The sequence below is a fragment of the Geotrypetes seraphini genome, chromosome 1 (genome assembly GCF_902459505.1).
Source record: "Geotrypetes seraphini chromosome 1, aGeoSer1.1, whole genome shotgun sequence".
In the NCBI taxonomy this organism is placed as follows: domain Eukaryota; kingdom Metazoa; phylum Chordata; class Amphibia; order Gymnophiona; family Dermophiidae; genus Geotrypetes; species Geotrypetes seraphini.
This window is the reverse complement of record NC_047084.1, coordinates 501,074,948-501,100,683: the sequence shown is the minus strand read 5'-3', so window position 1 is coordinate 501,100,683 and position 25,736 is coordinate 501,074,948. Positions and strand designations below refer to the sequence as shown.

Genomic DNA, 25,736 nt, shown 5'->3' with positions numbered 1-25,736 from the left:
TCTAACATTGCCTAAAACAGAAATGCAAACCAAGTTTTTGAATAAAAAAAAAGCATGCTTAATGTTATGTCACTTTCAACAACCCCCCCCCCAATAAAAAAAGAATGTCTAAAGTTATAACAATGCTATTCTTTCTGAAATTAGCTGAAAAACACCGATCTTCTACATCTACACTACAAAATAATTATACTAAACTCAATGTTCATAAAGTGTGGTGAAGAGAAGGTCCTCAGTAGTCACAACTCATACACAGGACTTTCCTGTTCTAAGAGTTGTGGGTCTATGTTACCCAAATGGGTGATCAATTGTGAAACGTCATTGGACCTCTCAATGTGCAATTAATCAAACATAAACCTGGATTTGTCCACTCCATGCATGTCAAAGAGTTAAAGCACATATCACATCAAATTTCAAGTTTATTTAAAAATTTATTATACTGCCTAATCAGGCTTCTAGGTGGTTTACATTAGCCAATAAAAACAGTCAAATTAACAAACATATTTGGGGGAACAATTAACTAAACAGACAGACTTGTACAAAAGGAAAAAAGGGGTCGAACTACAATCTTATAGGAAAGAAACACTGAAGGAAAGAACAAGAGGTAAGGGAAAGGCTAAAAGAAAGGAAGTCAAATTGTCCTTAGAAGGGCAATTGCTATTAAACAGCATCTTTAAAAGAGTAGATACTACTCGAAGGCGTCTTTAAATAAGAAGGTTTTAAATTTGGATTTAAACTGGTTTAAATTTGTTTCCTCTCTTATATAATTGGGTATGGAGTTCCAGAAGGAGGGTGCAGTGACCAGAAAGATGTTTAAGCGCATGGTATTAATATTTTTCAGAGAGGGGATATTAAGAAGATGTTGTATAGCAGAGCGGAGTGATCTGAGGGGGGCATAGGGTATAAGTCTGTTTATGAATTCCAGTTGGTTACAAGCTCTAGTTTTGATTGTATGTAGAAGAATTTTATAAGAGATTCTATGTTTGATGGGGAGCCAGTTTGCTTTAATTAGTAGAGGTGAAACATGGTCGAATTTCCTTGCCTGGAAGATAATTTTAACAGAAGTATTTTGGATAATCTGCAATCGTCAGATTTCTTTCTGTATGATCCCTTTGTGTCCAAGCTCCACTGGCTTCCGATAATCTCCAGAGTCCACTTCAAATGTGCCTGCCTTACCTTCAAGATCCTACACGGCATCCTCCCCCCCTTATTCCTCTTTCTTGGAATTCCTCTAACCCCAATTCCACCAGATCCACCCAAAAACTGAAACTCTCCTTTCCCTCTCTAAAAGGCGTCTCCCTTGTAGGAAAACTAGGTTCCTCCCTCCCTTTTAGAATCACTGAGCTCTGGAACAACCTTACCTCCCCCCTTAGGAATCTGAGCTCCCTCCAACTCTTCCGTAAACATCTGAAAACCTGGTTATTCTCAAAAATGTAACTCTTCCTCCCTCTCTGTTTACTCTAGTCCTCTAAATTTCCTCTTCATCCTTCCCTCCTCTGGAGTTTCTTTCTACCCTAACTCCTGTTAACAGTGTTGAGCTTTGCGAATGTAGAGATGATGCTGTATACAAACCTAAGGTTTAGTTTAGTTTAGTATAAGGCATTACAATAGTCAATACAGGAAATCATCAGAGAGTGAATTAAAATATTGACAGATGAGGGTTCGAGTACTTTAGATAGAGAGTGGATCAATCGTAGATGGTAGAAACATTTTTTAACTACTGCACTGATTTGGTCATATGTTGGCTATATGTTGACCTCCGTGCCTGGGTTTAGATGTAAATGTTGAATGAACCACTTGATCACGAATATTTCTCGATCTAATACAGTGTTCTTCAACCACCGGTCCATGGACCAGTGCCAGTCTACAGAAATTTCCTGCCGGTCCACAGGGCCAGGATGTGCATCAGGCCCAAAACAGTGTTCTTCAACCGCTGGTCCACGGTGCAATTGATGCGGCGTTATCTTCGAGCCAGCTCCCTCTTCCTCACTGATTCAGTGCACAAAGCCACGGGCAGTGGCTCCTATGGGTATCCTGCGCCTGAACTGGAAGCCTTCTCTCTGACGTTGCAACGTCAGAGGGAAGGCTTCCAGATGAGGCACAGGACATGCAAGGTGCAATTAGTACTATTATGGGGGCGGGGTCTGGGGTGGAGATTGGGTAGAGATGGGCGTGGTCTGACCCATGACTTAGCCCAATGTTCTTCAACCGCCGGTTCACGGACTGATGCATGTCCACAGAATAATTCTTTTATTTCTGCCGGTCCATAGGTGTAAAAAGGTTGAAAAACATGGAAGATCCCAAAAAGCTGGAGACAAATGTAAAATGTGCCAGTGACAATAGCTAATAGCATCAGACGTCACTGGCACATCTTACAATTGTCTCCAGATTTTTGGGACTTTCCATGCATGTTTTTCAGCTAATTTCAGAAAGAATATTATTGTTATAATGTTATGTCAGCCATAGTAAAAATATCCAACACAGAAACCAAATGACAAGTAACCAAACAGGACAAAAGGCATTAGGCCATACTAAAGACCATCATTTTATAATATTATCACACTGCACACAATGAGTGTAGCCTTTTGGCCTGGTGCTCTGCACTGGCAAACAGGAGACATGGGCTTGAACAAGCCTGTACAACACACAAAGAAAGGGACTTCTAAGTATGCAACAAACCAAATATCACCCAATAAAGAGTGTAGATGCGTGAAGAGCTGGGACATATATTTCTTTATTCCAGATGGAAAAAACCCGACACTGGTTCCTGGAGATTGATCCTGGTCCAGTATTCCCATCCTTGGACCTCAGCAGATGCAGCACTGGAGAATGGGTCTGTTTATCCAGAGGGTCTACTGCTTTCCTGCTTTATGCTGGAGTATTCTGCCTTCCACCATATTCAAAGAAGGTCTGAGAGTTTGTGTGCTGCATCTGCTGAGATCCAAGGATGGGAATACTGGACCAGGATCAAACTCCAGGAACAATTTCTCCTTCAGACCCCTGAGGCAGGCTAAGAGCCGAAACACTGACAGTGTTAGATCTTTTTCATCTTGAATAAAGAAATATATGCCCCAGCTCTTCAAGCTTGAACAAGCCTGTGGCAGGGCTTCTGTTCTCCAGCTTAGCTGGAGCTACTAGACATGCTGTGGAAGGAGTACTCAAACCCTCTAGGGTGGAGGGAGTCTCACTCATTGCACACTTGTGGCATCTAGTGGCCAGACTCAGAATTCCCGTTAGATGTGTTGTGGAGGGAGCTGTGGTTTGTGGTCATCTGGTCACAGACTATCCTGCAATAGCTAGTCTGAATTACAAAGGGATATAACAAATGAAGGGAAAGACCTTGGGTAATTGTAGATGAAGATGTAGCATAATCCACTAGAGGCCGATTCTGATTGCGCTTCAGGAAGAAACTGCATCTCAGAAAAAGAAGAAATTGCAGACTTCACAGAACTCTCTCTCAGATCAAACTATTCCCAATCTCAGGGCAGGATTTTCCAAAACCCTCATTAAAAAGCGACGGTCTGCTCACGCAGCCGTTTTGATAGCAAATCTAAAAAAGCGAGACATTTTCACAAAACCCCACATGCAAATAAGGTCGGCGGACAGCAGCGAAGATTTGCTAAATTTGCATATGCCCATCGCTGGTGACAGCAATGGGAACATGCGCAGAAAAATAACCAAACCCAAAACACAACCAACAAATGCATCCCAGCAGCGGGAGAGATGCCCACACTCTCCTGCTGCACTAAAATCCCCGCCGCGCGATCTGACCTAACCTCCCCCCCCTCGGTGGTAGAGATGCCCACTCTCCCCCGCTGGCAAGTAACTCCCGCCACCATCTGCGCCGCCCCCTCCCCCTTACCTCAAAGTTGAAGAGCCGGAGGGACTTGGACCCACTCCTCCCAACTGCCTGCGTCATCTAAATGTGAATTCCCCTCCGTGAGGCTCTGATTTAATCAAACATGCAGCTTATCATACACACATATTTGGCATATTAATGGAAAATATACAGTATTAGGGGTCATTTTATCAAGCCATGCTAGCGGGGTTAGCGCGTCGGACATATCATCACGCGCTAACCCCCGCGGCCGTCTAAAAAACTAACGTCTGCTCAATGCAGGCATTAGCGGCTAGCGCGGCAGGCGGTTTAACGTGCGGTATTAGGCGCATTAAACCCCTACCGCAGCCTGATAAAAGGACCTCATGGTCACTCTTTCTGATAGGGTGCTCCATTGCAAAACTTCCTACACAGCAGCTCAAGACTCATTACAGCCAAGCAAAATATTTTAACACAATATGTACCTGGAGTCTCAAGATAAGGTTGCTAACCTTTGAAAAATAGGCTTAAGGCTGAACCCACAAAGTTATAATAGAAAAAAGACTGTCACCCAGGTGATGACAAAATTCTGTTCTCTCACACTGACTTCCATGCACATTCCTATGCAGACAGTTATATTTTCATCAGACTGACATCTGATGTCAGTGTTATTTCAGAACCTGACTATGGTTAATTACGGGGTAGGATGGTTAAATTGACAGAATGCACTGAGGGAGATAAGTCAGAGAGTTATCTTTTACAGACAGCTTGTGCTTGCATTGCTGACTTCAGGAAGACTCCGTAGAAATTAGAATTAGCAACGCCCTCCCCTTCAAATTTGGAGACAATGAAGCAAAACATTACTTAGGGCTCCTTTTACAAAGGTGCGTTAGAGGTTTTAGCGCGCACGCTAGACGCTACCGCCTCCTTTTAAGCAGACGGTAGTGTTTTGGCTAGTGCGCGCTAATCGTGTGCATGCGCTAAAAACGCTAGCGCACCTTCATAAAAGGAGCCCTTAGTAAATGAATATTAAAGGCAGCTAACACTTATTTTTATTTATTTATTTATTTTATTATTTATATACCGCATATCCTAAGTGGTTTTACATTCAGGGACTTTGTCATATTTCCCTATCTGTCCTGGTGGGCTCAAACTCTATCTAGTGTACCTGTGGCAATGAAGGGATTAAGTGACTTGCCCTGGGTCACAAGGATTTCTATCCTATTGTCCCCAAGGAGCTCAGAATGGGTTACAGATTTAACATACATAATTTCTGTACAAGTTTTTATCCTAACTTACTACATACTAGGGTTTAATATTAATATGCATAATATATAGTTCACTGGTTAAAACTTGCTCTTGTTCTCCTTATGGTGTAAGGTTTTCATTACAAGTTATATCCTAATTTGACAAACAGAAAGTTACAGTGTATAATACAAGTTATCCTTATGTGACACATACTGGTTCTGGTACCAATATACATTTCTTTGTAGTCTATCAGTCAAGGGTAGGGGGTTTAGTTGAAGAGGTATGTTTTTATTGCTTTTCTAAAGTTGAGAAGTCCTTCAAGGGATCTGATCTGCGGGGGGGTGGGGGGGTGGGGGGGAGGGCGGTTGATTCCAGTGGTTCGGTATGAAGTGGGAGTAGGGCCATTGCTTTATGATTTGCAGTTGAAGGGCACGACCGGGGGGCATTTTGAGGTGTATTTCATCCTGGGAGCAGAGGGACCGATTCAGCACATATGGCGGAAACTTAGTCGTCACATAGGCTGGCGCCATGTCGTGCAAAGGTTTAAATGTTAGCATCAGGCCCTTGAAGATACGGGCAGCCAGTGAGCCGACGTTAGAGCCTGGGACACAGAGTCGTGGGCACGGAGGTTTTTCAGAAGCTTGATCGCCATGTTTTGAACATGCTGGAGACAATGTATATTCTTCACTGTGAGACCATTGAATAGTGCATTGCAGTAATCCATGCGGGAGAGTACTAAGGCATAGAGTAGTTAGGCAAAGTCAGACTCTGAAAAGTAGTTCCTTATTTTTTTGGTGTTGTCGCAGGTAGTAAAATGAGGAAGATACCACCTGAGAGATATGGTAAGAAAATGACAGGTTGCAATCAAGGAATATTCCTAAGCTGCGCACTTGGTCTTTCACAGTTATAGTAGTTGAGTCCCAGCACAACGAGGGATGGGCGCTGTCGCAGTGTTCTTTGCGGATTCAAAGGAGTTCCATCTTGGAGGCGTTCAGTTGTAATTTGATGGACATCCAGTATTTGATCTCCGAGAGGCAGGTTAGGAGTTTCGCAATCTGGGCGTCACGGGCTTCTCCTAGTGGTAGGTACAGTTGGATGTCATCCACGAAGGAATGAATCCGTATTTGATATTTGCGGGCTATCTCTAGGACAGGTTTAACATAGAGATTGAATAGTAGAGGGAATAGCCCCCTGTGGAACACTGTATTTGGTCAGTTTCAGTTTCAATAGCATGTCGTTGAGCAGGACGCTTTGGGATCTGTTATTTAGGAATGAGGAGAATCATCGTAGCGCAATGTTTTGGATTCCAATTTCAAAGAGCCGCTCAATGAGGAGAGGATGGTCAATAGTGTCGAAGGCCACGCTGAGATCCAGCAGCACCAGAAAGACATCATTACCCTTGTCCTTGAGTTTCCAGCAGTCATTGACGATGTTGAGGAGGACGGTTTTAGTACTGTGGAAGTTCCTGAATCCCAATTGAAAGGCGGATATGGCGCCTTGTTTGTTGATGAAGGAATGTAAATGGGATAACACAGTTTTTTTCCAGGATCTTAGAGATGTAAGTCTGTTGCATGTGCAACAGCAAATTCGTGCTTGTTAATACCCATTTATCAGCAATTTAATATCAATCAGTTAATTATATTATGCACAGAATTGGCCCTGTTCTATAACTGCATACCCAATTTGGTATCTAACTTTGGGTGCCATTTAAAGAATTTAGAGACTCTTAACAGCCAAGGACATTTGCTTAAAAGGACTGTCCATTCCTATCCCGCTCTTGTGTGTCACGAGATTTACACCGGATCTACAGTGCTGTTCTTTCTTGGGGGAGGAGAGGGACAGCGGTCAGCCCTTCACAGGGCTGCAGAGCAGCCCAGGGCTAAAGTCTGCCACTGCCCATAAACAAGCATAACAAAACAGAACCATTAGCATTTTCATTTGGCTCAATCTCTTTTTCTCTGATGGAGTATTTATTCTCACATTCTTTCACTCTTCCTGCCCTTCCTAAACCTTCAGCTGAGTTATCATTTGGAAGTACAAGTCCCACTCCACAAACCCCAAGATGTTTATTTCATTTTCAGATGCATGTCAGACATTTCCCCCACTCCCACCCCTGTTTTGTTTTTTTAAACTTCTCAAAACGTTTTTTCTATTCGTTCCACTCTTTTGATCTCCTTTGTCTCTAAGATAGATAAGGTTACAATATTTAAAAATTACTTTAGAAAAAAAGATTTCCTTTTTTGTGTGGAGGGAAAGTACAAATATTTCCAGATGTCAATAGCATGGAAAGTTGCTACTATTTGGGTTTTTGCCAGGTACTAGTAACCTGGATTGGCCATTGTGAAGACAGGCTATTGGGTTAGATTGGTCTAACCCAATAAGGCTATTCTTATTCTTATGTCTCTAGGATTATACAGATTCCAGGGAAGCAATTTCTACAGTTAAAAATCTAGAGCACTGACATTAGGAGCTAGGTTGTTTTTTTTTCTTTTCATTTCTCTCTAAATATCTAATTACCTTCTACACTTCTACCTTCAAACACTCTATTACTGAATGTGTGGATAGTCAATCCTTTCTCACAAGAATTATTGTGGGAAGCTTCATTAGCATTCGTGTGCTCTGCCTCCCATCCTTCTGGCCATCCTCCAATTCTCTACAAGCGAGATGTAAGACCTGTTTTTTTCTGCTCGTGTTTCTTTTTTAATTATATTTGGGGGGTTTATGGACCATTTGCAAGGCTTTTTGGTGCTGCAGAGGATCCCACTCTTGGGACAGTTCTCGCTGCGGGAGAGTGCAGACTCTCTGAGGTCGAAGGTCTACTTCCAAGGGGCAGACTGCTTTGCAATGCACCCACTTCAACATCCTGCACTACTGTTCAGTGGCTCAGGGACCATTCCCTTGGGAGCAAGGCTTTGCCCCAGGTTCTTCTGTAGTGGCTTTGTAGTGATTTTTTAGGATAAGGACCAACTGCTTTCCCACCCTCATTTGCGTGCGTGTGATCCAGTGGGGGTTGAGGTCTCTGGATGGTTCGTTGGACTAGAGAGGCAGTCAGAAGACACAAGCAGTCTGGATTCCAGGCTCATTGAGGCAGAGGTTCTCCCTGTAAGCTATTTGCAGCTTCCAAAGTTGCAGCTCCCAGCACAGTGAGTATAAAAGGCTGACAGCCTGTATAAGAAAATCGGAGGGGGGTGTGGGGTCTTTAAAAATTGATTTTTGGGTTCTAGGGTTAGAGTTAGGTTTACCCACCTCTAAAATCCTAAAATCGCTCATTTTTATTTTCTAGTGTAGCTCCCCCAGGCCATTTTTGGCGCTAAAATCGCTGCCACGATGGCCATCTTGGATTACCTGATTTGAAAATAAAAGCCTCTATCTGTCTCAAAACACCTTGATTTTGCTTAAAATCAGGTGTGATAGACTCCTCAGGCCAGGATACCTTGGATTCATGCCAGATTTGCAGTAGATGGCTGTCTGAAGATCATTCATGTTCCATGTGCCGAGCAGCATGTGAGGGGGGGTGGAGACAGAAGTTTCTGGATTAGCCTCTACAGGTCCCTTCAGGGGTATTAGTGCCCAGTTGGTCCGAGGGCCTGGCAAAAAGATTTAAACCAGGGAGCAGTACAAGTGCATCCCCGGCGAAGCGCAGTGGTGATGCAGCTGCAAAATTCCAGAAAGGATCTTGTGAGCATCCGCAGGGGACCATCTAGACGTGCTGGTCAGGGGGTTCCCCATGAATTCATCAATATGATGTTTAAGCTTACATGATTAACAAGGGCCGCATGGAACTCTTGAGGATCATGGACCTGCTGGCACCGGAGGTTCCACCCCCAAGAGTGTAGTTCTCCAACAACAGTGACATGCATAAGATGGGGAAGTTTAGTCTGTGGAATATGGGACGAAATGGGCTCTATATCAATGCCTTTACTCTTTCAGTCAGGGTCCTCTGTAGCAGCAGATGCTGATTCATCTCTGGGGTGGGTACAGATCCAGATCTGGTGGAGGCCCCTGATCTCAGGGAGGACTCGAATGTACACAGGCTATTTAAGCCTTAAGCATTTTTGGTGGTGATATTGGAATCTCTCCAGGAATTAAAGATAGAGACTCCACAGTCTCTGCCACACGGTGTTCACTTATGAGCAGCACTAAGGCACAGACATTTGATGTTTTCCCTTTCATCAAGACATTACCAAAAAGCTCATAGACCATTAGGAATCCCGGAGGGGTCCCTTTGGATAGCCAAAGCTATGGCAAAGCTCTATCCGATGGATGCAGAATTTAACCAGCTCTTTGTTCTTCCGAAAGTGGATTAACCGGTGTCACAGGCTGTGATAGTCCGGAGCATGTTACAGGGCTTCAAAGAAGGTTTGGATAGGTTCCTAGAGGATAAAGGGATTGAGGGGTACCGGTAGGAGTAGAGGTAGGTTATAGGGATAGTCAGGGACCACTGCTCAGGCAATAGGCCTGATGGGCCGCCGCGGGAGCGGACCGCTGGGTGAGATAGAACTCTGGTCTGCCTCAGTGGAGGCAACTTCTTATGTTCTTATGTTACAAAGCATACTTTCCCTTCCCAGTGAAGGCAGCGTGGTATTAAAGATGCCCAGGACCACAGGCTGTATTTTGTTCATAAGAAACTCTTTGGGGCCGTGGTCTCAGGTTTGAAAGCAGCTGTGGTGGCTTCTTGTTGCCTGGGCTTGCCAATCCAAGCTGCACCACAATCCAAAGTCTATTGTCAGGAGGGATTTCCAGTTTTAATGTCTGGAGTGGATTGTGTAGCTGATGCTTTGTATGACGTTTCAAAGTCATGAGCAAAATGTCTGCTTATTCCATTTCTGCCCACAGGATGCTATGTTGACCTTGAGTAAATTACCAATTAAGGGACATTTACTCTTTGGGAAAGGTCTAAATGATCTTATGACCTGCATGTGGGATTGCAAGTCAAAGTCTTTACTGGACAGCAGACCTCTAACCTCTAGAGGATCAGGTCATGGTGATTTTCGGGCCTCCAGATGATATCACAAGTTCTCAGGAGGGCTTTCGGGCCAGAGATCCTTTCAAAACTCCAGACAAAGATTTGGGGAGCCAGGTGCCCCCAGTCTTTAGGATCTCGCTCCACCACAACTCCCAAGAAGCAGTTATGACGCCAAGCCATCAGCCGAGCCTCCACACATTGGAGGGAGGTTATCGGCTAATTGGGAAGCGTTGGCAAAGATCACCCTAGATCGCTGGGTGCTGAATATTGTATAGGAAAAGTACAAGCTAGAGTTCTTTCATTACCTCCTGGACCTTTTTTTTAGGCTCTCTGGCTGGGAGGCTGGGAAAGAGTGGACAAAGTCAGAGCAACAGTGCAAAGGTTGCTGGATCTGGAAGCCATAGAGCCTGTACCAGAGGAAGACTTAGGCTCCAGCAGATACTCGATATATTTCATAGTGTCCGAGAGGCTCAGAAGACTGGAGGCTGATTCTAGACCTCATAGCAGTGCATGTGACCCTCAAGATATCACATTACCAAATAAAGACGGTGAGGTCAGTGATTGCATCAGTGGCGCCGGGTGAATTTCTTGCCTCTCTGGATTTGATGGAGGCCTATCTGCACATTCCCATTTTTCCAGAGCAGAGGAAGTTTTTGAGATTCCATGTGGAGCAATACTTCCAGTTCATGGCTGGCCACAGTGCCATGACCTTCACCAAGGTAACAGTAGTTGTTGCAGCACACCTGTGCAGAGCAGGCATGCAAGTCCATCCGAATAGGGATAATTGGCTAATAAGAGCCCAGTCTGAATCCAAAGGCAGACGAGCAGTTCACAGAGTGATTCAACTGTTGCAGAAGCTGACCTACATTTCAGATAGATGCGGCCGCTGAACTGACTGCAGCAAGGGAATCCTCGATCAATTGAGAAGGCAGGCCTCCCCAAAGCCTACAGTGTAGACAGCCTACCTCAGGTTTTTTTTAAAGTGTATCCTGATTGGCTGCCAGATGGCAATAGGATGCCTACTGCTGCCTAAAATCGGGATGCCCATTTATAGAATCTGCACCTTAGTGTTGAACAAGAAAAGATAAGGTTCTTACATTGATAATCTTCTTTCTGGGTTGTTCTGGGAATGGCCTAAGATTCTGATTGGCCAGAAACCTAAGGCCCCTCCCATGGCCCCTCCCAATTGGAGTCTTAGGCCTCCTATGGGAGGAACTTTAGGCATTTAATCAATCAGGGTCTTAGGCCCCTCCCTGATGCATCCCAGAATGCACCAGGAAGGGGAACGCCTGCCATTTTGGAGTGGAAGGCCTGCCGGCAGGAGAGAATATGCAACAAGACTTTCTTCTAAGAGGTATGGGGGTTGGGGGTGGAGGGGTATCATGGTTGACTTAGGGGTGTGGGGTGGGAGTCTGCAGGTTTGGGAGGTATTGGGGGTTCCAGGGGGGTTGGCAATAGGAGGGAGTGGGCATCCCTCCTGCTGGTCTTCAACGGGGGGGGGGGGGGATTCTGAGGGGTGGCAGCAGGAGGGTGTAGGCATCCCTCTTGCCAGGCTGCTTTGGGGGGGGGGTGAGTTGGTGGCAGAAGGGACTGGGCATCCCTCTTGCCGATTTTGCGGGACATGTTGGCAGAATCCCTTGCCGCAGCCACTCAAATGATCGTGGCAGGGGTATTTTCCCCCCCAATCAGTTGAAATGGCTTCAGGGAGGCTTACCAGCTCAGCTGATTGGGGATTCTCTTGCCGCGATCAGCTGATGGCAAGATTTCCCTCGATCAGGCAGGCGTGATTCTCTAAACGGTGCTGGTGACATGGGCACCAGTTAGAGAATCGGAGGGTTATGCGGGGATTAGGCATCTGTCAGTTAGGTCAGATGTGATTCTGTATAGGATGCCAGTGTGCGATTCTCAGCCGCTTCTTAGGCAGCTGCTAAGACTGGCATCTTATACTGAATCTGCCCCTAAATATGTATTCTTTGAGCCAGACCAGCTAGAAAAACTAATATTAGATAGGGAAGCTAACAAAGAACCATCAGGTATAGAATAATTTGCCATATAATTGTTAAATAGGCTGTGACTAGTTCTTCTGGATGTTTCCTTTTTCTAAAACAAATGTGTTCCTTTTCTCTTCCTTGTTGTAGTCTTTGTAAGAGTACTTATTATATTATACTTGTTCAAAAAGATAAATAAAAAAAGACATTGCCCCTCTTTTTTCTTATTCTTATGGCCTGAGAAATGCCTAATGGTTGATAAGCTCCAGCATAGTCTCATATCTGTGGTCAACGTTTGCCACAGACCCTGCTGACTAAACTCTAGAACGTCAACAAGACAGATTTGCTTCCTTCCAAAACATGCTGACTCATTGCTTCCATGCAGATGATACAGGGAAGGGCAGCCTTTCCTTTTCCTGCTAAACAACATTAGCTTTTGGCACAAGACCAGCTTTTGGTCATGAGACCAACTTAGTGATGAACTGTGTAAGTCGCAGGGCACCACCTACTGCTGGAATCCTATTATGTCATGTTTTGTTACACTTATTCTTATATTCCCTCTAGTCTAGGCCTATTCAGTTCAAGGACAGAAAACATAAGAAGCCAGACCAGTACATTTAGGAATTATAATTTTAAAAAACCAACACATCACAATCTTGTTGATCAATCAGTAGATGAACCAATATACTGAAACAAAAAAAGCTTTTAGATTTTTCCTAAATTTAAGATAGAAAGTACATGGTCTTGAACAAAATGGTAATCATTCCATAATTTAACTAGCTGATATTTCATAGAAAGAGAAAGTTGTCTAGCTGATTTAAGACCCTTAAGCACTGGAAATTTTAACAGTAAAAGACTACGAGTTTCATATAATAGAATCCCAGTTAACTGGTACTCAACCAACCAGCACTCTCAACTAACCGGCTTTTTTTTTTTTTTTTTAAATTGCCCTCCCTCCAGCTCCTGAAGTAGCAGCAGCAACCAGTCCAGACCTGACAACCCCTCCTTACCTCCCTCCTGCCCCTGAAAAAGGAGCGGCAGCAGTCCTGACCCAATAACCCCCCTCCCTCACTCCAGCCCCCGAAGCATTAGCATCTGGTCCTGACCCGACAACAGCAGCGGCAGCCGGTCAGCAGAGGCAGTACTGTAAACAGGCTGCTTGCAGCCAGCCCCAGCAGGACTAGTCCTCTGCTGTGTCACTTCTGATGTGGTAGAGGAAAGGCCCTGCCGGGGCTGGCCACAAGCAACCTGTTTCGTGCTGCCTCTGCTGACCAGCTGCTGCTGCTCCTTTAGGAGAGCCGCAGGTAAGAGATACCGGCTCTACCAAGGAGGGCAGACCCGGGTTGGGGGAGAGGTGGTCCAAAAATGTGTATGGGGAGGAAGGTACATTAATGAGATAGAGTGTGAGCCCACTGGGACAGATAAGGAAAAATGCTTGAGTAACTGAATAATTTGTAATCTGCATAGAATTGTAGGATATACAGAATATAAATAGAAGGGACATGGATGCTGGACCTAGAAGGTGAAGGGCAGAGGAGGGGAGATGGATGGATGCAGGACCCATAAGTAGATGGGGGGGGGGAGAAGGTGGGGAAAGTGACCCAGACCAGAAAGAAAGGTAGGAAGGGAGAAATAGATGCTGAACCTAAGAGTGGGGGTGGGGGAATGATAGAGAGAGTAAGAGAAAATGACTCAGATCAGAAAGGTATGGTTTGGGGTATCGTATTCGTTAGGCCTATTTTTAATAGTAACTCTAAAGTAGCCAGAAACTACATATATCTGGCATCTATTATTCTCCTCCCCTAGAATATTGGCAGTAAGGTTTGTGTCCTCCATTTTAATTCTTGTCTGATAAGCATGTCTTTTTGTTTGTTTTATTGTAACAATTGAATGGAGCTTCTTTACATTTTTATTTATGGTTTATGTGGCTGTATGTGTTTATGGTTTATGTGACTGTATTTATGCTTGTATTTTTATTAGAGGTTGATGCTGGACAAATTTAGGCAATTGATCTTTCATTTATGCTGTGAAGATCTATATATGGTAGGTTTTCCTTATTTTTTTTACTATACTGTGTTTAGGTTAATTTTTAGTGCTACTCTACATAAGCTCACTCCAGCTCAACTAAACCATCCCAGCCCATCTTCAACTGAATGGCCATATACGTGACACAGACCGTGCAATACTGGCCTTAGTTCTTCAATATATACCATTATTTTCTGATTAGAAATCCTCTGTATTCATCCCACACTTTTTTGAACGGTGACAGAGTTTTAAAAAAGCGTGGGATGAACACAGAGGATCTCTAATCAGAAAATAATGGCATATATTGAAGAACAAGTAAACACCAAAAAGTCCAACAGGACAGAGAATCCCATGGGTATAAAACAGTACACCGTGACCCCTGATGCAGGCGTTCCTCAGACGCCGAAACACAGTGCTGTGTCGGGTCCACAACTTCTGCTTGTGTCCTTTTATGAAATTAACAAGTTGGTTTTACATCAGTGTTCTTCAGTGGAATGTTCATTGTCCGTTCCCACTCCCATATTTTGAAGAACTAAGGCCAGGATTGCACGGTCTGTGTCACGTATATGGCCATTCAGTTGAGGATGGGCTGGGATAGTTTACATGAGCTGGAGTGAGCTTCGATAGAGACTCCAATAGATGCACAATACCTGGCAGAGCTCTGGGTTTCTGGCCCAGAAATATCGAAGAAAAAGAACAATTTAAATTAAATCATTAAATTATAGAGAGTGTATGTTTGGGCAGACTGGATGGACCATTCAGATCTTTATCTGCCGTCATTTACTATGTCACATTTTGAATTTTGTTAGTTGTCTTTTACATTATTAATATATTAATGATTTTTTTTTAATTTATACATTTAGTTTTTGCCTATTGGCCTCTTTAATGATTCATTTTGGTAATAATTGTTTTACTTTGTTTTTTATGATTGATTTCTGTAATGATTGTTCTATTTGTGCACTTTGTTTTTTATATCTCCTTTGTCCCGCAACAATGATAAAACAACTACAAACAGTACAAAACACAGCCCTGAGACTAATCTATTCACTAAGAAAACACGACCACATCACCGAGGCATACCTCGACTCACACTGGCTCCCAATTCAAGCAAGAATATTATTTAAATTCTACTGTCTATTATTTAAATCCATAAATGCTGACAGCCCAGCCTACTTGAACAACAAACTACCACAACCAGACACAGGAAAACCCAGACACCATTCATATACCCTCCAATCAGAGACATCAAACGGAAAAAACTGTACGATGGCCTTCTAGCCACACAGGCAGCAAAACTAGACTACCAACTCTCCAATCTACTAATCGCGACCCCAGACTACAAAACTTTCAGAAAAGAAATAAAAACCCTGCTATTCAAGAAATCCATGAAGACTAACTAACACCGTATGAAACATCTCAATCCTCTGAAGCAACCCGCTGTACTCTGTAACACTTCTGAACATGTTCAGAAATCCACTTCTGTAATCCGCCTTGAACCGCAAGGTAATGGCGGAATAAAAAAAATCACTAATGTAATGATGATTATTTTATATTATGTATGTTTTTCACATATATGTTTTTGACCCCTGAAGCAGGCTAATTTGATCCAAAACACGGACCGTGTAGAGTCTAATTGAGGTGCAACATTAAAGATTTGTTTGAAGATTCAAGCTACTTTGTCCAGAGTACAGTGCTGCATTCAGCAATTGGTCTGGGTTGTCTGTCACAGAATGCTTTCCACTATTTTGTTCTTGTGATTCATTCATGGGATTTTGGTTCAGTTTTTTGTTTGTTGAAACCAGGACTGTAACAAAATTTCATCATGCTTAGGACAGATATAGATGACTGTGGGAGGAACAACATTGGAGGCTGCAAATTGCATAGAGCCCATCCTTCAATCTTCTAAGAGCAGAGCCACGTAGAAAGAGATACTCTTTACCACTGTGGACTGGAGTAACTAGGCTGACTGAATTGGCCTACTTGTCTTTATCTGCTGTCATCTAGTATGTTACTATGTTGTCTTGCACACTCTTTCTATGAGGCTTTTTTATTGGGAAATTAATCTACATTAATGCTGCAGCAAAGGATTATGTTATAAAGGGTTCCATATAAAGATGATGGTCTTCTCATGATATCTGTTCCCAAGAAATATCAGATTGTTCTTCTAAATCAGCTGTTCTCTTTGCTAGTGTTCAAGAAAGCAAAGGATATTAGCATACTAGAGAAGCTAAAAGCAGAGCTGGAATATGACATCATACATCCGTTTTCATACCTCAGGAAATTTCTTGTTGTGTAAATATTCTGTGAGGGCAGGATCAAAATACTTGGCATATCCCTCATTGAGACTGTAGATCTTCCCTTTCTTCTTAATTTTCACATCCTTATCTACCAGAATGAACTCACCAAGAGCCTAGAGACAGAAGATCAATCTGAGATGAGGTATATGTAACAGTGATTATTGCATACCTTCAATATCTAGTTTAGAGTTTGACAATTGACAGTTTTACTTTTGCATAGCTGTTACAAAGGTCTCTTAAGTCTTCGGAAATACAAGAACCAAATCTCTCCTAAAAGAAAGATCACTAGTCACCCTGCCAGTCACACTTCCCTCTCTCAATAAGAATATAAGAACATAAGAATTTCCATACTGGGACAAGACCGAAGGTCCATCAAGCGCAATATCTTGTTTCCAACAGTGGCCAACCCAGGTCCCAAGTACAGATTTTATGCTGCATATCCTAGGAATAAGCAGTGGATTTCCCCAAGCCATCTTAATAATAGCCTCTGGACTTATGTTTTAGGAAATTATTCAAGCCTTTTTTAAACCCTGCTAAGCTAACTGATTTCACCACATTCTCCGGCAACAAATTCCAGAGTTTAATACACACTGTGTGAAGAAATATTTTCTCTGGTTTGTTTTATATCTACTACTTAGTAGCCTCATCTCATGTCCCCTAGTACTAGCATTTTTGGAAAGAGTGAACAAGCGATTCAAATCCTCCCTGACTCCCCTCCCCCCCCCCCCTTACCTTCTGTAGTTCAGCTGGCCAGAGGGATGCTTACTCCCTCTGGCTGGCAGGCCTGCCTCTTCACAATGGCAGGCCTTCCCCTTCCCAGTGCATCCTGGGGAGGGGCCTATGGCACTGATTGGCCCAGGCATCTAAGGCACGTTCAAGTAGTTTGGATAAGTAGGGGAGAAGGGAGATGGAGTGATAGCTGGAGGGCTGTCTGCTAGCTACAGAGAAAAAGCATAACCTATAAGAATGCTGTGCAATGACTATTGATATCTTGATTTCCAAAAATGAACGATGAAATTACTTAGTGATGTTTTAAAAAAATATTGTTTGTAATATAGAATGTCTATGAGTTAGCAATGTATAAATAAAAATATTTTGCTACAAAAATATACAAATAAAAATCTGTGAAATGCAAATAATTTTATACATACCGGGTCCAACATAAAGCAGTCCACTCCTTGTCCAGTGGAGAGTGCCACCAGTGTAGCACTACCATATAAAGCATAGCCAGCAGCTACAATATTGTGTCCCTCTACTAAGGCATCTTTTTCTGTGGGCTCATCATCCGTTGTCTGTGGAAAGATTTTGTCATGTTAGAAGCACTGCATAAGAATAATGAGCTTGATAACAGGGATAAGTCTAGTAAAATATACATAAAACATGTAGAAAAAGAACATGCATTAACATAGATGGATAATGGCTATATGCAAATTTATCTCATACATATTCATTGTGACGATTCTGAAAACCTGCCTAGCTAGGTTGTAGCTCCAAGAGAGGCTTAAGAAGCACTCTGATAGGATATAGGCTCACAGAGCCAAACAGTTTCATTCAGTTTCCCTTCTGAAGTAAACATTTGTTCATGTTGCTTTGATAAGTTGACCCTATAATCGCCCCCATCGACCCAACTGACTTCGTAAATCACTGGCGCATCCTAAGTGAAACAACCTTGAACGAGCTAGCCCCTGAAAAAACCAAACACAGAACCTGCAGATCCTCAGACAAGTGGTTCGACTCCGAACTCCTCCTACAAAAAAGGCACTGCAGACAACTTGAAAGATCTTGGAAAAAAAAGAAAAATGATCAAACCAAATCCGCATGGAGAACCCAAATCAAACTATACAACATCAAACTAAAAGAAAAGCGCAAAACATACTACTCTAAACTAATTGGCACAAACACTTCTGACACAAAAACACTCTTCAACTTAGTAAAAAAACTTACGGACACAAACCCATTCCTTGCCACTCAAGGCAATAAACCACCAACAGCTTCTCAACTAGCAGAACACTTCAAACACAAGATCACTACAATCAGAAATACCCTCAACAACTCAACCACCAAACTCTACGAGATAATAACCCCCACAACGGAAGAAACCATATCTGCAGACAGAACATGGACCACATTCCCAACTCTACAATGGTCTGATTTGAACCGACTATACAAAAAATACAGCCACGCCTCATGCGACTTGAACTACTGCCCATCGTATCTGCTAACAAATGCCTCCCTTAAATTCAAAACCAACCTCATGCAATGGATTCAAAGCACTCTCATAGAAGGTCAATTCCCGCAAGCTCTTGGAGAGATCATAATCACACCCCTACTGAAAGATCAAAAAGGCCCTATAGACGCTCCTACCAACTACAGACCTATCGCTTCGATCCCATTATATGTCAAACTGATTGAAGGACTTGTGACTCAATACCTCACCAACTACCTATTCGACCATAATATACTTCACTCCTCTCAATCAGGATTTAGATCTCACCACAGCACGGAAACACTACTAGCAACACTACTAGACATAGCACGACAACACCTCAGTAAAGGACACAGGATCCTAATTATCCAACTGGATCTATCCGCCGCCTTCGATCTAGTCGATCACACCATATTACTCCAGATACTTGATGCAATCGGGATCTCAGGGGTGGTTTACAATTGGTTCCAAGGATTCCTCAAAACAAGAACGTACAGAGTTAAGACAAACAACACGAAATCTAACTCATGGTCAAATCCATGCGGAGTCCCGCAGGGGTCACCACTATCGCCCATTCTATTCAATCTCTTCATCTCCTCCCTCGGCACCACTCTAGACAACCTAAATGTAACATCATTCAGCTACGCAGATGACATAACTATTATCCTCCCCTTTGAAATCCAAGATCACACCTCAACAGGACACCTGGAAATAATTCTGGATGAAGTAGAAAAATGGATGACAAACCACAAACTGAAACTAAACTCGGACAAAACCAAATTCCTAATGCTAGAAACGGACAAAAACCCATCCATAACAGACCTAGAAATTAAAGCAACCAAATACCCAATCCAGACCTCACTCAGAATCTTGGGAGTGCTGATAGACAGATGCTGCACTATGCAGAACCAGATCAACAAAACTACCCAAAAAGCATTCTTCACAATGCGCAACTTAAGAAAAATAAGGAAATTCTTTGACAAAGAACACTACAGGATAATTGTACAATCCCTGGTACTAGGTCTCGTGGACTACTGCAATATCCTTTATCTCCCATGCCCCACAAACATGATCAAAAAACTTCAAACCGTTCAGAACACAGCCCTTAGACTAATTTACTCACTCGGAAAATTTGACCACATCACCAATGCCTACCTAGACTCACACTGGCTACCGATTCGAGCCAGAATTCAATTCAAACTATACTGTCTACTCTTCAAAGTAATTAACGGTACTGCACCCACCTACCTAAATGACCGCCTAAACCGTAACCTTCCAACCAGAACAAGAAGAACACTGACATCATTCACATACCCACCACTCAAGGGTACTCACCGCAAAAAGCTTTATGATAGCCTCCTGGCAACACATGCTGCAAAACTCGAACCTTCCATCACCAAATTGTTAACCACAACATCAGACCTCAAGACATTCCGTAAAGAAATCAAAACACTGCTGTTCAAAAAATATATACAATCTACCTAACCTCCCTCACCCCTTCCCCCAAGAAACCAAAACACTGCCGTCCAAAACATCTTCCGATGTTATTAAGTCTTTACTATCATTCTGTCATTAAGTCTCAATCCTCAAACTGTATTCTCTATTGTCATGTACCATCCTGGAAATGTCCAGTTCTCTTCTTATGTAATCCGCTTTGAACCGCAAGGTACAAGCGGAATAAAAATCACTAATGTAATGATAATCTAATCTAATCTGTTATTTGTGCATCGTGCTATACCTATAGAGGCTTAAGGCGACTTACAGTGAGAAAAGAAGAATACATTTGATCATAAAAGAATCTAAGGAGGGTATTGCGAAGGAACTTTGTGGGGCATTGCAAAAAAACGATACATTAGACATCACATTTTGAAGTTTCTGAATTTTAAGAAGACGTTACAGTGTAGGGATGTGTTAGAAGTCAATTAAAACCAGAAGAAAGAAATTCCACAATAATCCCAAGGAAACACAACAGTGGAGGTGACAAGAAATCACTAGATACTTGAATATCTTTATTATAAGTCACTTGAATATCTTTATTATGGTTTAAAGGTTTCCTACAATCCGGAGCTTACAGGGTTAAAACAAACAAAGGAAAATCAGAACCATGGTCCAACCCCTATGGAGTAACCCAAGGATCACCTCTGTCTCCCACACTCTTCAACTTATACATTGCTTCCCTCAGCTCCTGCCTAGACAAACATGGCCTAACCTCCTACAGCTATGTAGATGACATCACCATTCTCTTCCCCTTCGACCATCCAGCGCCCACCATGATAGGCACAATACACAGAACACTTGAAACAGTAGTAACATGGATGACAGAACACAAACTAAAACTTAACTCTGACAAAACAGACTTCATCTTCCTAGAAAAGAGCAAAACCCATAACTTAACAAACCTAGTAATAAACTCGATTTCATACCCCATTCAACCCATGCTAAAACTTCTTGGAGTACTGATTGACAGAGGCTGTACCATGCAACCACAAATCAACAAAATAATAAAAACATCATTCGCAACTATGAGAAATCTAAGACAAATTCAAAAATTCTTCAACAGGAAACAATTCCAACGTCTGGTACAATCTCTAATCCTTGGTCTAATACAGTGTTCTTCAACCTTTTTACACCTATGGACCGGCAGAAATAAAATAATTATCTGGTGGACCGGCATTGGTCTGCACTCAAAGATAAGCACCCATTACAGAATGCCATTGAGAGCCAATTCAGCACCCCCCACCCTCCCGATTTAGCCTACTGAAAGCAGATGTAATCCCGGCACCCTATTTGGGTGCATATCCCCACTATTCTATAACACTGTGCACAGATTTTAGGAATGCCCCTACAGAATAGCATGTAGCAAGATACTGTCTCTTTAAAAGAGGCACTGTTGGCTCCTTTACAAAATTTGAAGCAAGAGACCTCTAGATACAGCATACATGTGCACCACTTTAAGTAAGACAGGTGTGGTAGCCGATTTCGCACGCGCTAAAAATCAGTGCACGCCATGTCCATAGGATATAATGGATGCATTAGCATGCATTAGTCTTTAGTGTGCACTAAAACGGCTAGTGCGCCTTAGTAAAAGGACCCCTGAGATAACTGGGGTATTAACCGAAAGGAGCACAACTAAACAGCAAGATAAGTCAGATAGAAAAATAAATGGAAACCTTTTATTTTATGAGACCAAATAAGGAAAGACCTTGGAATAACATAAGGACCAATTTCTGAACACAGAGTGGTTGACATGTGGATTAGCTTTCCAGTGCAACATGAAATCTAATCTAATCTAATTCTGAGTCTTATATCCCGAATCATCTCCTAATAATAGGAGCTCGATTCGGTTTACATAATTAGATCACAAAGAAAGATCCATTAACATTCATTGGAGCTATTGCCTAAAAAGCGATGAAACACAGTAGTTTTTAAGGTTTTGCGAAAGATCTGAAGAGATAAACAAAATCTAATTCGAGGAGGTAGTCCATTCCATATCGCGGGTAGTAAGTTTGCATGCGTACATCTGAATCTCAAATAAATTTCCTCTGGCAGCATATCCTTAGATCCCCTGACATGCAATGAAAACTTGATTGGAACAGACACTGATCACTGGATTCTCTATATGGCACCCAAAATTCGGTGCTGATCCAAGAAATGTGTCCAACTACATTGACTAATGAGCCAATTAGAGCCAATGCTTGCCACCAATTTGGATTTCGGCACACATACACCAGCCAATTTTGCCCTCTCCCATTGAGAACAAGAAATATTTGCTCTACTCCCTAGCTGCAGAGTTAAATGAACCTTTCAAAGTTTCAAAGAACTTACCTTTCTATATATGGCAAATATAGTTCCAATTGACGCGAGGCAGTCTATGTTAGATGAGCCATCCAGCGGATCAAAGCAGACCACGTATTTCCCCTAAATGTGAAGAAATCAAACCAGAATAATGTGCATCCTTAAAATTAGGTGACTCCAAGTCAGCCTTTTGCTTGTAAGCTATTGACTCTGAATTTGTGTTTAAAAGATTAATTTCTCCATACTCATATAAAGAAAAGAGTCTTTCTGCACAGAGGATCCAGTGTCATCTCCAAAAGCACTTTGAATGTATGATTATTACTAATATTTATACACCACATACATGCAAGGAATTGGGAGGAAACACAATATGTGTAAGATAAATTATATGTATAAATTAGTAATTAATGAAAGGATAAATGGAACAAAAGGATAAGAAGTATGCTCTTAGAGACTTATAGTCCTATTATGAACAGGACTTTTTTCATTCTGTCACAAAAATACAGAATGACAAAAATGGAAAACCACAGGACTGAGACTGCCTCAGCTTTGTTGATCAGAGTGAGGTCCGGGGACACACCGCAGCAGGGAGTGGCCAAGGGGCTCACAGATCAGCCCCCGCCCAGGGGTTAGTGAAGGCATTAACCTTAGGGCTGTGGGCTGGCGGGAAGGGCCATGACAACTAATGCCTCGGCCTGGCTGAATGGGAGGGCAGAGTAAGGGGCTGGAGTTGGGTGACAATGTTTTTGCATAGCTTCAATGGATTCCCTGTATATTTTTCCCTCCATATTTGTGGGGGTGGGAGGGTGGTGGGGTTAGGGGCAAGGACAGCCCATGAATACCAAAAAATCACGAATAACTTTTCGCTTTCAAATTCACAGGGTTTGGGGATATAGCCCTTGCAAGTACTGTAAATTTGCAAATAAAATCTCCCCTTCATATTTGGGAGCATTGATTGATTTAAAAGAAACAAGTTCTTGAATTGTACTGTACACTTTGCAGTACAATTCAAGTACTGTATTATAGAACTGACCTAGTATATACAAACATATATGTCCAAGACTGAGCTGCTCCTCTTTCCTCCTAAACCCTCTGCTGCTCCTCCTCCTCCTTTCTCCATCTCTGTAAATAATACTATCATTGTTCCCGTCTCCTCTGCTTGCAACCTTGGAGTCATCTTCGATTCTGACCTCTCATTTTCTACGTATATCCAATATACTGCTAAGACCTGTCGCTTCTATCTCTTCAGTATCACCAAAATTCTCCCCTTCCTCTCTGAGCACACTACCTGGACCCTTGTCCAAGCTCACGTAACCTCACGCTTAGATTACTGCAATCTACTCCTAACTGGTATCCCTCAGTGTCGCCTCTCCCCCTTGCAATCTATGCAAAACTCTACTGCGCGACTCATCTTCTACCAACCTTGCTACGCTCATGTCACCCCTCTCCTTAAGTCACTTCACAGTTCAAGATCTTATTGCTGACCTACAAGTGTATTCATTCTGCGGACCCTCAATATCTCTCCTCGCTTCTCTCTCCATATACACCTCCCAGAGAACTCAATTCCTCAGATAAACCGCTCTTAACTTTACCCTTCTCCTCCACTGCCAATTCCAGACTTTGTTCCTTTCATCTAGCTGCCCCCTATGTCTGTCAAGCCTCTTCCCTTCCCTTGTTTAAAAGCAGACTGAAAATCCACCTTTTTGATAAAGCCTTCAATCCTTAACCCTACTCCTCTGCCCTCCAACCCAGCCAGCTGATTAACCGTTCCCTTAACTGTATCCATGACATCATGTTTGTCTGTCTTGCCTGTTTAGATTGTAAGCTCTTTCGAGCAGGGACTGTTTTCTTACTCTTTGACTCTGTACAGTGCTGCGTGCGTCTGGTAGCGCTACAGAAATAATTAATAGTAGTAGTACTGTAATCCCATTACATTATGGTTCATATACAGTGCAGTATTCATATACAGTATTGAAATTCTTAAGACAATTCCTCTTCCCTGTTCTTCAAATTATCAAACAAAGACTGTCTTTCCTCTTATCCACACAGAGTCTACAGGAATTCTCTTCGTATAGCAATCCTGCACCCACATAAATGTTGCCATTTCCATACGAGAGAGATTGGTACCTCACACATGTAATGTCTTTGCAGATAATGCAGGAGGTAAGAACATAAGAACATAAGAAGTTGCCTCCACCGGGATCAGACCAGAGGTCCATCGCACCCAGCGGTCCGCACCCGCGGCGGCCCATCAGGTCCATGACCTGTCAAGTGTTCCCTGCCCTAAAAAAAACCTATCCTTACTTCTATCTGTATCCCTCAATCCCCTTTTCCTTCAAGAATTTATCCAAACCTTCTTTGAATCCCTGTAGTGTCTTCTGCCCCACCACAACCTCCGGGAGTGCGTTCCATGTGTCCACCACTCTCTGGGTGAAGAAGAACTTCCTGGCATTGGTTCTAAACCTATCCCCTTTCAGTTTCTCCGAGTGCCCCCTTGTACTTGTTGTTCCCCACAGTCTGAAGAATCTGTCCCTGTCTACCTTATCTATGCCTTTCAGGTGATGGGGAATGAAACTACATACACACTTTAAAATTTTCAAAATTATGCACTTATTTTTAAATATATCCATGCAAGTTAGCAGGTGTAAACGTGAGTGGGTACTGTTCCTGGGATAATTTCCTTTTGAAAATTTTCAAAACTCAGTGAAAAAAAGTGAATGCATGCTTTTCTCTGAGGTGAGTAGTTATAAACTCGCAGTTATAGACTCGTCCCCTGGCCTAAACATATAAATAGCAAAGAATGCTATATCACTGAAAAGATAACTGTGCCTCAAAAGAGAATGGGATATATATGACTTGACTCAAGAGAAAGGGACAGCAAAGCTGGGCACTGTGACATTTTCCTGTCCATGATCCACATGCATTGTGCATTCCATGTCAGTGAGTAGAGTAAGATGTTTCTCTGTCACACCTTACAGATCTAGAGCAGAAATAATGAACTGCAACATATAGTACGGAAGACTTTAGACTCCTATATCTGTGGGGTTGTAAGCTCAAAATTGAATGAAAAGTGACCCAGTTCAGTGACTCCTGATTCTGCAAGGCCTACCACAGTGTACTGCAAACTGTGCGCCATGGCACACTGGCGAGGAGGAGAGTCGGCCACGCTGGCTGGCTGCCTACAGGACATGCCTCTCACAGTGAGAGGCACATCCTGAAGGAAGTCAGCCGGCATGGACGACTCTCCTCCCGCACCTCCCGGATCCCTGTAACGGCGGGGGTCACAACAAGACGGGACTCCGCGCATGCGCTGTTGTTGGCACGATGACGTCACATCGACCTCTGGGTGCCTTCCAGCCGGGGCACTGCATTTAGTGTGCTGCTGGCCGGAAAATTT

At 42.9% G+C, this 25,736-nt stretch overlaps 1 protein-coding gene across 1 annotated transcript in view; it reads right to left on the bottom strand.

The window, feature by feature from the left end:
* The window catches only part of LOC117351804 (fructose-1,6-bisphosphatase isozyme 2), a 74,116-nt gene that overhangs the window by 34,597 nt on the left and 13,783 nt on the right, over positions 1 to 25,736 (bottom strand). The window contains exons 3-5 of the mRNA XM_033927646.1: positions 22,370 to 22,462; positions 17,490 to 17,630; positions 16,314 to 16,451 (exon numbers count right to left, since the gene is read on the bottom strand). Of these exons, the coding sequence (XP_033783537.1) occupies positions 16,314 to 16,451; positions 17,490 to 17,630; positions 22,370 to 22,462 (372 nt within the window). The remainder of the gene's footprint in view (positions 1 to 16,313; positions 16,452 to 17,489; positions 17,631 to 22,369; positions 22,463 to 25,736) is intronic.